Genomic DNA, 14,356 nt, shown 5'->3' on the forward strand with positions numbered 1-14,356 from the left:
CAGTTGTGGACACACATCTTCCATGTTTCAATAAGTAGATGCACAGTATGAACTATGTGTTTAAAAAAAAGAACTATTTTGAGTAGTAATAAAATGAGTGTTTTGAAATTTTGCTTCATCATATTTATGGTCATCCTGACACTAAGATCATATCAGGTGGATCTGTTTATTCAAATTTTTCTTTCCATGGAGACTCCACTGGGAGAGCGATGTTTGCTAATCAGTCCTTGCCAGGGGCTGTGGGAGGCTTTTTGGACTGGAGCTGATTCAAGAGAGCAAAAGCAGGAGACCAGTTAGGAAACACAGGAGCATGTTTGTAGAGAAAGTGCCTGACATGAAGCTTTGGATTTCTGAGGCATCCATTTCAAAGACAGCCATGGTGAATAAACACATTGTCAGTGGGGGCACAATTACCAGGGAAGCACTCAGCCTACCCCAGCCATGAGGTACCTCTTCAGAAAGCTCTGGGTCACCTCCATTCTGACACATGAGTGACCCTGCTGTCCCCTTCAGCACCCAAATTCTACTCATTTAAATTCTCCAATAAATCCTGAACCCACAATCCCCTAACCACTCTGGCCATGGACCCTAATAAAGGCCAATCCTTCAGGGGAGCTCACTCTCTCCATCCCTCTCAATGCATCTCCCCCACTCTGAAACATCTCCAAAAGACCTTAGGGCAACTCCTGTGCCTTCCAGGACCTGTGAGGAATAAAGTTTTGTTAGAGTTCTCTGATGGGTGCTGCTGAGGCCTGTCTTGCAGTCACAGTAAGAACCCAAGGGTTGCTGCAGCCACAGCAGAGGCTCTGGTCAGGGAAGAATCTGTGGAAATGTCCATAAGCACAGGGCGCAGGGGGTGCCCGGGCTTTCCTAGCCTGAGCATCCCTGCCAGGAGCCTGAGATGTAAACAGAACAAGGTTAGAGTCCACATTAGCAGGAAGGGGAGTGAAGATAGTGATGTAAAAAGATTGACAGACTCTAGGTGAAAACAGGGGTTTTGTATTTTCATCTACAATAAAGTCATGTGAAGGGCTTCGTGGCCAACTGTAGATTCTTCCATATGAAGCATACAACTCATGATTGTTCTTTTGGGAAGTCTAGGGAAAATTTACTTGCATGATATAAGTCATTTGGAATGAAACTATTTTTAAGAAATCCAACATGTCCCATGTAAGATACTGAAATTTCCAGGCATTCGAGATCCAAGATTGCAGAAAACATTAGAAATATATGAAAATGGACAAAGGGGAAACTGTATGTATATAGAGCAGAAGTTTAATAAAGTGAGTTACTTGAATGTATAGAGAAGTTGAATTCAAACAAATGGAATTTCCAGAAAATAAATATAAGGAACAGATTCTATTTCCACAGGCTGGTCAATGAATAGCAGTTCTAGCTCTGAGACTCTGAGCCCTGCAATCATGGGCACTTCTTCAGCACCAGGACTATGGGCCCTTACATCACTGGATCCCCAAGGATTCCTTTCAGAGCCCTCTTTATGTCTGTGTTCCTCAGGCTGTAGATGAAGGGGTTCAGCATGGGGGTGACCACAGTGTACATCACCGAGACCACTGCACTTGCGTGGGAGCTCTGGGGAGCAGCAGAGCTAAGGTACACTCCTAGGCTGGTACAAAAAAATAAGGAGATAACTGAGAGGTGAGATGCACAGGTGGAAAATGCTTTATACTTGCCCTGAGCTGATGAAATTCTACATATAGAAGAAACTATCTTAGAATAAGAGTAAAGGATACCAGCTAGGGGAGCACCAACCAGCAGCACAATTACAAAATACATCAACACGTCATTAAGGAAGGGGTCAGAACAGGCAAGTTGGATGATCTGATTGAGTTCACAGAAAAAATGGGGAATTTCCACCTCTGTACGGAAGGACAACCGCAACAGCATTGAGCTCTGTAACGAGGAATTCAGAACACTGATAATCCAGGACACCAGAACCAGCAGTCCACAGAGCTGGGGGTTAATGATGACCATGTAGTGCAGGGGGTGACAGATGGCCATGAAGCGGTCATAGGCCATCACACTCAGGAGTAAATTGTCCAGGCATCCAAAGACACTGAAAAAAAAAATCTGGCTGAGGCAGCCTTCATAAGTGATCTCTTGGCTCTGAGTCTGGATGTTCCACAGCATCTTGGGGACGGTGGTGGAGGTGAAACAGATGTCTACAAAGGACAGGTTGGCCAGAAAGAAGTACATGGGGGTGTGGAGGTGGGAGTCAGAGCTGACAGCCAGGATGAGAAGCAGGTTTCCAAGCACAGTGATCAGGTACATGGAGAGGAAAAGCCCAAATAGGAGGGGCTGAAGTTCTGGTTTCTCTGAAAATCCCAGAAGAAGAAACTCTGAAATGTGTGTATCATTTCCTGGTTCCACGGAGGTGACTACCAGGAAAAAAAAAAATAATAATTTTTGCAAATAGGCTTCATTAATTTATTTATTACATTTATTTTTTTTTAATTTTTAGGTTTTTATTTAAATTCCAGTTAGTTAGCAGAAAGTGTACTATTAGTTTTAGGTGCACAAAACAGTGATTCAATACAACCAAATAACACCCGGCGCTCACTACAAGTACCCTCCTCGATCTCCATCACCTATTTCCCCCATCCTCCACCATCTCTCCTCTGGTAACCAGGAGTGTGTCTCTGTGATTGAGGGTCTGTTTCTTGGTTTGCATCTCTCTCTTTCTTTTTCCCTTTGCTTATTTGCTTTGTTTCTTAAATTCCACAGATGACTGAAATCATGTGTCACTCGTCTTTCTCTGACTGACTTATTTCACTTAGCACACTACTCTCTAGCGCCATCTGTGTCATTAAAATGGCAAAATTTCATTCTCTTTTAGGCTGAATACTATTCCATTTTCTATGTATATACCACTTATTCTTTATCCATTCCTCTATCCATGGACACCTGGGTTGCTTCCATGGTTTGGCTATTACAGAGAATGCTGCTATAAACATTGGGGAGCATGCATCCCTTTTGAATTAGTGTTTTTGTATTCTTGGGTAAATACCTAGCAGTGCAATTGCTGGATCATAGGGTTGTTCTATTTTTAACTTTCTGAGGAAATTCCATACTGTTTTCTGGAGCACCTGCCCTAGTCTGAATTCCTACCAACAGTGCAAGAGGGTTCCTCTTGTCCACATCCGCTCCAACACCTCTTGTTTCCTGTGTTGTTAATTTCAGCCATGGTGACAGGTGTGAGGTGTTACGTCATTGCAGTTTTGATTTGTGTTTCCCTGATGATGAGAGATTTTGAGCATCTTTTCACGTGTCTGTTGTCCATCTGTATGTCTTCTTTGGAAAAGTGTCTATTCATGTCTTCTGCACATTTCTTAACTGGATTATTTGTGCTTTGGGTGTTGAGTTTCAAAACTTCTTTATAGATATTGGATACTAAGCCTTTATCAGATATGTCATTTGCAAATATCTTTTCCCATTACTGCAGGTTGCACTACTAGGTATTTACCCAAAGGATACAAAAATACTAATTGAAGGGGTACATGCACCCTGATGTTTATAGTAGTGTTATCAACAATAGCCCAACTATGGAGAGAGCCCAAATGTCCATCAACTGATGAATGGATAACGGAGATGTGGTGCATATATATAAAGGAATAATACTCAGCCACCTAAAGGAATGAAATCTTGCCATTTACAATGACCTGGATGGAGTTAGAAAGTATCATGGTAAGTTAAATTAGGCAGCCAGAGAAAGACAAATACTATAAAATTTCACTTGTGTGTGGAATTTTAGAAACAAAGCAAATGAACATAGAGAGGGAAAAAAGGAGAGACAAACTAGGAAGCCGACCCTTAACTATAGAGAACAAACTGAGGGGTGTTGGAGAGAGGTGGGTGGGGGGATGGTGAAATAGTTGATCGGGGTGAAGGGGGGCACTTGTGGTGATGAGCACCAGGTGTTGTATGGAAGTGTTGAATCAATAAATTCTACACCAGACACTAATATTGCTCTGTATGTTTACTAACTGGAATTTAAAGAAAAACATGGAGAAAAAAGAAAAATCTATACAATCCAATGATGAAGAAAGAAGACAGATATAAAAAAATACAATCATGTGCCATGTCAGACGGTGACAGGTGGTATAAAGGAAAAAAAAAAAGTCGGTATAAAAACAAGTGGATGGGGAGGGTGCTAAGTTTTAATAGGAGTTCAGGAAGACCTGCAAAGAAGGTGACATTTTAACAGAGGCTTCAAGAAAGATGAAGCAGGAAGCAGGAGGATATCTGGGGGAGGTGGTTGCCCTGCAGGGAAAGCAGAGCAAATGCCCTGCAGAAGGCACTTACTGCAGATCTGCAGATCTCAACATGCAATCAGTGTGGTGAGAGAATGAGCAAGAGGAGAGAGATGAGAGGTGGTGGCAGAGAATGTTGAGGACCGAGGTGGCTTTCCTGCCACTGATGGGACTTCATGACACAGGGAGTCCTTCCTTCACATGGTGTTCTTTTCATTCTATTACTTGTATTCCTAGGAGTTGTGGGAATGGAGATAGATCCCTTCCTAATTTCCGTTGTTGGTGAACATTCTGGCACCTAAGGGTCACATATTGGAATATATGAACTCGGGTACCATTGTCCTGAGGACTGCTCATGCCCACAACACACACACACACACACATACACACACACACACACTCACACTCACACACACTCACACACAGATGCACAGAGTGCAATCTGATCTCCTGGCACTGTGTTACTATTATGCTTTTCTCACCCCAGCCACAATAATGTTGAAAGAATGATAGAAGGCAAGCAGTCAAGCAAACAGAAGGGGGAATGAAACATGAGAGACTATGGACTCTGAGAAACAAACTGAGGGCTTCAGAGGGAGAGGGTGGGGGAATGGGATAGGCTGGTGATGGGTAGTAAGGAGGGCACATATTGCATGGTGCACTGGGTGTTATATGCAAGTAATGAATCATGGAACTTTACATCAAAAACTAGGGATGTACTGTATGGTGACTAGCATAATATAATAAAAATATTATTATTAAAAAAAAGAATAAGGCAAGCAGTCAACATCAGATTACCTTTACCCTGAAGACAGTGTAAATATCACTTAAATTCCAGTTAGTAAGCCTCCCAAGGACAGGGAAACTTGGGCTCTATTTTAATACAATCATCTTTTGTCCTGTATTAAAGAAACATAAAAAAGCAGTTCCAGAAACACAGAGAGGAAAGAAAAGGACACAAGAGGGAAAAGAGATCTAATAAGCTCAGGGGGTCCCTGAGAGACTGTGACGAGCAGAAATCTTCCCTGGTTCTGGAAGCATTCCAGCCCCATTTCACATCCCCTGATGCCCAGAATAATTAACAAAGAAGGAAAAAAAAGCAATGCATCCAAACAAGAAAGGAGTGGTATTTTTATGATATCAAGATATTTTAGTCATTGAATATCCCTCTAGAAAAATGTGCAAAGGGAATAAACCTGCAATTTACAACAGAAAGTACACAATATAGGATAATAGAAGTTTTTTTTAAAAGATGAAATAATAAGAGATTTTCCAAATGATTTTAAAGCAAAACTTTTGGAATCAGACAACCAGGTTTTGAATGTCAGATCTACCACATGTAAAGTGTTTGAACTTGGGAGAGACAAGCAATCCATTCCAAATGTGAATATCCTGGGGCGCCTGGGTGGCTCAGTCATTAAGCATCTGCCTTTGGCTCAGGGCATGATCCCAGAGTCCTGGGATTGAGCCCCACATCAGGCTCCTCCACTGGAAGCCTGCTTCTTCCTCTCCCACTCCCCCTGACTGTGTTCCCTCTCTCGCTGGCTGTCTCTCTCTCTCTGTCAAATAAATAAATAAAATCTTTAAAAAAATGTGAATATCCTTACTCAGATAGTGGGGATAGCAGCATCCGTCCTCCTAGGGTGACAGACAGCGGTCATCAGTATGGGTAAAAACCTGCCTGCATGGGTATGGGGCTTTCCATAAATATGGAACATGATCAAAAACACACATCTTAGAAAGTTCACAGCTCACACCTCCAGTCCCAATACTCTGTTTTTGCTTCCCTTAGCTGCAAAATCCTTGGATATGTCCTAATTTCACTGGAACCACTTCAGGTCCCCCAGTTCCTTCCCCCTCCTCATCCAACTGGTCTTCCATTCCCATCACGTATTGTCAACAATGATGCCTGTATTGCTGAGACCAGTGGACACTTCTCTTTTGAACACATTGCATAAATTAATTAATGAGTCTACCTAGTCTCAGGGGACCTCATGTAAAACTTCTCAGATTCCATTCTCTCCAATCCTTTCCTGAAATACCTGCTCAGCGCTCAGACTCACCTGGGTGGGGTATATAAAATGAAAGTCTCCATGTCAAGGTCCCAATTTCTCCCTTGATGGTTGATAATGGAGACCAGAGCTTTGTTCCCAAATGGGACAGCAGGAAGCAGTGAAGCATGGGTCCCCCAGCCAGACTTAGGAATCCAAAAGCAACAACCATGTCTTGACGAGTCCAAGGTTCCAGATGCTGACGTTCTACAGCAGAGGAGATATTTACAGCTCCCCATGTTTTCTCATTAGGCACTGTTTCCATTGTTACTCCCACCTCAGAGCACTTCGTTCCCTGTGGGCCACTGGTCTGGACAGAAAGGAAACTTTTCCTGCTGAGACTCTGTTGCTGGGAGACCAGATTAGAAGTCAGGTGAATCCAGTTTGTATTCCTCCTTCTCATGAACTTGCCTGCCTTCCAGAGATCTAATCTCCTTGCACATCCCCTTAACCTTGAGATGATATTGAATTGTTTTAGTTGAGGGTTTGCTTTACTATTTATAGCTTTGGGGTGATATTAATAAATAAGCCATGAGATCTTTTTCATGTGTGATTTTGAAAGAAAAGTCCAAGTATCCACCTTAGAGTCTGAAATAAATTCTGTGTTTGCTCCTTAAAAGGGAGGGCCTCTGAACTGATATCAAAAATGCCTCTGACAAAGACTTTAGTAGGCAGAATAATGTCCGCAAGATATTTCCACATCTTAATCTACAGAATCTCTGGGTATGTCTTGTGTATTCAAGGGAGAATTAAGGTTGCAAATAGTATTAACATTGCTAGTCAGCTGACCTAGGATAAAGTTATTCTGATGATCCAGGAAAGCTCAATAGATCAGAAGGAACTTCAAATGTGGAAGAGGGACGCAGAAGACTTGGAGTCAGAGAGAGATCTCCAGATGCTATGTTGCTGGCTCTGAAGATAAAGGGAGGGCACATGAGTCAGGGAGTACAGGTGGCTCTAAAGCTAGAATAGGCAAGAAAACATATTCTCCCCAGACCTTCAGACTGAGCTCTTCTCTGCAGACAGAGTGATTTTAGTGCAGGGAGACTTAGTTGAGACTTCTGACTTCCAGAACTATCAGAAAATAAATGGTGTCATCATGATCTTAGGAAAGATGGTCACAGTAGTTCCTGAGGGAGCACCTGCTTTGTGCCAGGGAATTTCCCATGAGCTCTAAAATATTACTAAGTTCTCAGACCAAATCCTTAGATGTAAACCTCCAGTTTACAGGTTAGGGAACAAAGGCTTCCAAGGTTCATTTCCTTTCCTGAGGGAAAGGAGACACATGTAAACTTTCCTGACCACCTAAGGTCAGATCTGAGGTGGGAGGATTCTGGGGGAAGAAGAAAGCACCTGACTCTGACACTGGACCACAGCCTTAACACACAAACATGTGTACAGACCAAGACAGGCAGCATCAATGACTGGGAGCTAGTTACAAACGCAGACTCTCTGGGTCACACTTGACATGCCAAATTAGTAACAGCACTTCCCAAGTTATGACAGTCAATAATTTATCCAGACATTTTCAAGTCATCTGGAGGCAAAATCATCCCTGGTTGAGAACCACTGGCCTATCTCATTGCCTTCAAGTCGAAACACATTGGTTCATAATGACCCAGTTCATAATTCTGGGTTGTTCACTCAACCCTTTCAAGTCACATTTCTACAAATGCGGAATGAAGTTCATCATTTTATGGTCCTTATAGAATGCCTTTTGCAAAATATAAATGAGACAATCCATATATGATTATGAGCTCAACCCAGTGCATTAAATGGTCTAAACAGATTTTTTATAATATCAAATGTTTTATTAGTGAAGGACTAAATGTCATATTTTAATCTGTATGAAAAACAGTAAACTCTTAATTGATTTGTCAAAAGAATTATGAATCCAAGGATTGTTGTACCCATGGTTTTATATCAAAAGAACTCACTTTTGCTTGTTGGAGAAGGAAGACCAATTTTCTAAGGCTATGAGGAGGTGTTCTCCCACTACAAGTCAATGATTTACAGACCTAGAAACATGGTCAAGATAGGTTCCTCAGTCTTAGATTTGGAAAAAAAAAACTTTCACTCAGATCTGTGGAAAGTTTCAGTGTTGGAGCTCTGGAAGCTAGGGAAGTTCAGGAAGGAATAATAAGCATTGGATGTACCTGAATTCTAATCTGGTCTCTTGGGAACAGAGAATCTACAGGAAAAAATGCCATTCTGTCCAGATAGTTCCCATGGGAGATGTGCTCAGGGGTTGGAGTAATAATGGGAAATGCATCTAATGAGCAAGGAGAGGGAACAGACACAGCAAACACAGGAGCTGTAATATCTCATCTGCTGCAGCCCCTGGGCATGTTCAACCTTGAGCTGGAGGGGACATGGTTTTTGCATTTGGATTCCTAAGTCTGTTGGAGGACCCATGCTTCACTCCTTCCTGCTGTCCTGTCTGGGAACAGAGCTTCAGTCTCCACCACCAACCATCCAGGGAGGAATTTGGACCTCCACATGGAGACCTCCCTCTCAGAGACCCCTTCCAGGTGAGTCTCAGAGCTCAGCAGGTATTTCAGGAAAGGGTCAGAGAGAATGGAAGCTGAAAGCTTTTACCTGAAGTCACCTGACAGCCTAACCAGTGAAGCCTGGGGCCAAAAGACCCTTGGGTTTGTGGGGTTTTTTTGTTTTTTTGTTTTTTGTTTTGTTTGTTTGTTTGTTTGGTTGGTTGGTTGGTTGGTTTTTGTGTGTGTGTGTGTGTGGTGAACTCATTCATTTATAGTCAATTTGTTTAATATATTTAAAAAAGAAATGTCTTTTGAACTTAGCATGAAAATGATTTACTATGTACCCTGACTATGTACAATGCACTCTGATATTTTCTATTGTGCTTTATTCTATTCTTTTTTAAAAAAATATTTAAATTCAATTAATTAACATCTAGTCTATTATTAGTTTCAGAGGTAGAGTTTAGTGATTCATCATTTGCATACAACACCCAGTGCTCATTACATCACGTGCCCTCCTTAATGTCCCATCCCTTTACCCTCCTCCCCCCAGCAACCCTCAGTTTGTTTCCAGAGTTCAGCATCTTTTATGGTTTGTCTCCCTCTCTGATTTCCTCTTATTTCATTTTTCCCTCCCTCCCCCTATGATCCTCTGTTTTGTTTCTTAAATTCCACATGAGTGAAATCTTATGATAATTGTCTTTCTCTGATTGATTTATTTTGCTTAACATAATACCTTTTAGCTCCATCCATGTCATTGCAAATGGTAAGACTTCATTTTCCCTGATGGCTCAGTAATATTTCATTATATATATATATATATATATATATATATATATATATATATAGAGAGAGAGAGAGAGAGAGAGAGAGAGAGATAATATTCCATATATATATATATATATAATTCCTTATGTTCTTTGTCCATTTACTTATTCATAAAAACTACATTTCTCTCCCACGTCTTCCATCCCTGCTAGTAACTCCCTGCTTCTGTTCTCTCTCTCATCACTGGCAACTTCTGTGAGCACAGATTCGCTCTTTCCTTCATGCAATATGTATTTGTTCCTACTGTTCCCAACCAAACTATGTTGGGGGGTAAAAGGCAGGAGTCTGTATAACATGTCCCATGCACTCACATTCTGGCAGGGAAACATACAAAGAATTAAATAAAAGTTACACAGCGATAACCCCCACATGTAAATTACTGCAAGAGAAAATGTCCTTTTTTTGTGGAAATGTTAAAAAAAAACAAAAAAAAAAAACGTTCATGGAGATGACTCCTTGCAGTCTGAAAGCGGTGATGGGATTGTGAAGATAGAGAGGAGGCGAATAATGACTAAGAGACCAGTGGGCGACTCCCAGCAGAAGGCAGCAGGTACATGGAGGCTCTGAGCCTGGAGACTGGGGCTTCAGGTGAAGCTGCAACTCAAGTTCAGTGTTTGTGACATGGATGCGGGCGAGGCAGCATGAGTGGGAAGCTAGTGGATTGGTTAGGAAAGGCAAGCCAAGTGTTCAAAGCTACGGAATTTGGGGTTCAGTCTCCAGCAGGAAGTCACCAGGGAGGGGTTAAGGTGGGGAGGTAGACAGTAACTTAAATGCAATATAGAAATATATCTCTGGGTAAATGTGAATATTGGCTAGAGGGTGTCAGCCTGTGGTAGGTGGAGAGCAAACAAGGAACTCAAAGAAGGCTGTGGAACTGGAAACCCAGAGGTGAGGGAGCAATGGGGACATTGGAGAGAAGAAAAAACTCAGCCAAATCTCATCATCAGTGATAAGCACTCATTATCAACAAGAGGGAACTATGCTAAGCTCTTTACATATATTTCCTAACTCTGCCAACCACCTTGAGATGACGGACACCTCTAGCCCTACTATTTTGGAGGGGTGATATTAACATTTAGAACAGTTTGGCCCTCCAAGTTCAAATAGAAAATATGCAGAGATCTAAAATAAAAATCTGAGTTTCTGATTATAAAAGTTTTGCATTTTATATCATTTAGAAAAGTTCTTTTAGCAAATAATCTTTCAACATCCCCCATTTTTGTTGTACTGTGTGTATTTCCTTTTGTGTGTTGTGAGTGTCTTCCCCTTGCTTGTTATTCTGGTGGGATGTTCAATGGGTCAGATGACCTGATAGTGTAAAATCCTCTCTACTTTTTCCTTTGGATAAATTGCCTTTTGCTACTTCATTATTCTGGGCATCTAAGAGCTGTAACTGAGGTTGGAATGTTGCAGAAACAAGAACATTTGCTCCTCCTTACCATCTCTAGGGGCCCCCTGAGCTTATTTCATCTTTCTCCCCACTTCCTAAAAATTTTTGCAACTGATATTTTTTGTATCTTTCTTTCTTTCTTTCTTTCTTTCTTTCTTTCTTTCTTTCTTTCTTTCTTTCTTTCTTTCTTTCTTTCTTTCTTACTTGAGAGAGGGAGAGAAGAAGAAAAGGTGGAGAGAGAAGAGATCACAAGCAGGGGGAGTGGGAGAGGGAGAATCAGACTCCCTGCCAATGTGGGTCTTGAACCCAGGACCCAAGGGTCATGGCCTGAGCTGAAGGCAGACCTTTAACTGACTGAGGCACACAGGTGCCCCTTTTATGTTTGTTTAAAAACTGGACACAATATGATCCTATTAAAATGGAGACCCATGATTACAGGATCATAAGAGATTAAACTCCTGGAATTTGAATGCAGTTTGATATTTTTAGGAGAAAGACAATTGGATATCTACAGCTTGCCATGTGTCACTATTTGCCTAATTATTGTGGCTGGAGGTGACAATAGCCTGGTAGTGATTTTTAAACCAATAAATGAACAAATATAAAGCAGAATGGTGAAGGGTAGTGAGAGATACAGGCTTCCAGTTAAAGAATGAATGAGTCATGGGAATAAAAGGCACAGCTTAGGGACTATAGTCAGTGATATTGTCATAGTGTTGTGTGGTGACAGATGGCAGCTCCACATGTGTTGAGCAGGGTGTAACATTTAAATTGTTGAGTCACTGTGTTGTACACCCAAAACCAATGTAACATATATGTCAATCACACAGGATTTAAAAATTAACTTTAAAAACTCAAGTATTTTCTCAGAGCCTTTGTGTTGGTTGTCCTCCCTGATGGGCACACATTTCCCCAGATAACTTGGTGTCTCCTGCTGTCTCCTCCGTGAAGGAGGCCTTGTGTAAACATGGGCTGGTCTGCCCGAGCAACCTGTGGAAACTAACACCTCCATCCACTCTTTCCTTTTATCCCACTTTGTATTTCCTCATAGCACCTGTCACCTTCTGATATTCTGTCTGATCTTTTATTTGCTTATCATCTCCATCACTGAATGTGCAGACACTTGTTTCCTGACACCTGTACTCTTTGCCTGGAGGTCAGTCAGTACTCAAGTTTATTCCTCAAACGTGTGACAGAATTTCTCATTGAAAGTATAAAATACATCAGTACTTGGGGGAAAGGCCAAGGGTGGGATGCACGTTCCTATTCAGAGCTGGGAAGGTCTTGAGAGGGGACAGATTTCATATAAAACCTATGGAAATTGACTCTGTGAATGTAAAATAAAAATTGTAGAATTTCAATGATATTTGTAATGTTCATTATAGAGAAAATTAGTCAGGTTATTTTTTGTTCCCTGGTAGTGACCTCCACCACGTGGAACCAGGAAATGATACACGAATGTCAGTGTTTCTTCTTCTGGGATTATCAGGGGAACCAGAACTGCAGCCCCTCATATTTGGGCTTTTCCTCTCTATGTACCTGATCACTGTGTTTGGAAACCTGCTCCTCATCCTGGCCGTCAGCTCTGACTCCCACCTCCACACCCCCATGTACTTCTTCCTGGCCAACCTGTCCTTCCTTTGTAGACATCTGTTTCACCTCCACCACCGTCTCCAAGATGCTGTGGAGCATCCAGACTCAGAGCAAAGTCATAACCTATGAAGGTTGCATCACTCAGATATACGTTTTCCTGCTATTGGCTGGATTGGACAACTTTCTTCTGGCTGTGATGGCCTATGACCGCTTTGTGGCCATCTGTCACCCCCTGCACTACACGGTCATCGTGAAACCTACCTACTGTGTACTGTTTGTTCTGGTGTCCTGGACGATGAGTGCCCTGAATTCCTTAATACGAAGTTTAATGGTGTTGTGGCTGTCTTTCTGTAGATTGGTGGAAATCTCCCACTTTTTCTGTGAAATCAATCAGGTGGTCCAACTTGCCTTTTCCGACAAGTTTCTTAATGACATGGTGATGCATTTTGCAGTTGCATTGTTGGGTGGTGCTTCCCTGGCTGGGATTCTTTACTCTTGCTCTAAGATAGTCTCCTTGATACATGAAATTGAATCAGCTGAGGGGAAGTACAAAGCATTTTCCACCTGTGCATCTCACCTCTCAGTTGTCTCCTTATTTTATTGTACGAGCCTAGGAGTGTACCTTAGCTCTGCTGCTACCCAGAGCTCCCACGCAAGTGCAGTGGCCTCGGTGATGTACATGGTGGTCACCCCCATGCTGATCCCCTTCATCTACAGCCTGAGGAACAGAGACATAAAGAGGGCTCTGAAAAGAATCATTGGGGATCCAATGTTGTAAGAGTGCCCATTATTGCAGGGCTTACAGACTTGGAGGCAGGAACTGTTATTTTTTTATCAGACTATGGAAGTAGAATCTGTTCCTTCTATTTATTTCCTGGAATTTCCATTTGTTTGAATTAATTTTCTCCACACACTTAGGTAACTCACTTTATTAAGGTTCCACTCTCTCTGATACACAGCTTCCCCTTTGTCCATTTTTGGCTATTCCCAATATTTTCCCCAACTTTGTGTCACAAATGCCTGGAAATTTCTGTATCTTACATGGGATATGTTGGATTTCTTTAAGTAATTTCAATTTACATGACTTATATCATGCCGAGTACATTTCCCCTAGATTTCCCCAAAGAATAATCATGAGTTGCATTCCCCATATGGAAGAATCTACACTTGGCCACTAAGCCCTTTACATAACTTCATTGTAGAGGAGAATAAAAAACCCGTTTTCACCTGGGGTTTGTCAATCTTTTTACATCACTACCATCACTCCTCTTCTTGATAATGTGGATTCTAATACTGTCCCCTTTAAGTCTTAGGCTCCTGGTAGGAATGCTCAGGCTAGGAAAGCCCGGGCACCCCCTGCACCCCTGTGCTTGTGGACATTCCCACTGATGCTTCCCTGACCAGAGCCTCTGCTGTGGCTGCACCAGCCCTTGGGTTCTCATTGTGACTGCAAGACAGGCCTCAGCAGCACCCATCAGAGAACTCTAACAAAACCAGGTTTAGTACTCAGGTCCTGGAGGGCAGAGGCAGAAAAGTCTGGGGGGAGAGGGAGTGCAGAGTTTCAGAGAGAGATGAAGGCCAGACCTGGGGTACTGCCTTTACTGGGGTCCATGGGAGGGTGGGTGGAAGTTTGCAGGTTCACTCTCTATTTATGATTTTAAAACATAGGAGTGAAATTCTGGCATGGAAAGGGAAAGCGGGGTCACTCATATGTCAGTATTGAGGTTACCCGGGGCT

The 14,356-nt window shown here is 42.1% G+C and overlaps 1 protein-coding gene across 1 annotated transcript; it reads right to left on the bottom strand.

Annotated features, from left to right (window-relative positions):
- Positions 1 to 1,455: 1,455 nt before the first annotated feature.
- LOC123796215 (olfactory receptor-like protein OLF4) lies at positions 1,456 to 6,584 on the bottom strand. Its single transcript, XM_045803634.2, has 2 exons — positions 6,332 to 6,584; positions 1,456 to 2,396 (listed from the first exon to the last, which is right to left on the bottom strand). Exons 1-2 carry the CDS (start codon positions 6,582 to 6,584, stop codon positions 1,456 to 1,458), a joined length of 1,194 nt encoding a protein of 397 aa, XP_045659590.1.
- Between the last annotated feature and the right edge of the window lie 7,772 nt (positions 6,585 to 14,356).

Source organism: Ursus americanus, chromosome 14 (assembly GCF_024610735.1).
Source record: "Ursus americanus isolate L20-20 chromosome 14, mUrsAme1.1.p, whole genome shotgun sequence".
NCBI classification, from domain to species: Eukaryota; Metazoa; Chordata; class Mammalia; order Carnivora; family Ursidae; genus Ursus; species Ursus americanus.

Excerpts from the sequence above, each read along its gene's own strand:
- LOC123796215 (XM_045803634.2), bottom strand. The coding sequence starts at position 6,584 with ATGGAAACAGTGCCTAATGAGAAAACATGGGGAGCTGTAAATATCTCC. Across the intron at positions 2,397-6,331 it reads ATTTTATATACCCCACCCAG|TCACCTCCGTGGAACCAGGA; the intron begins GTGAGTCTGAGC and ends TTTTCCTGGTAG.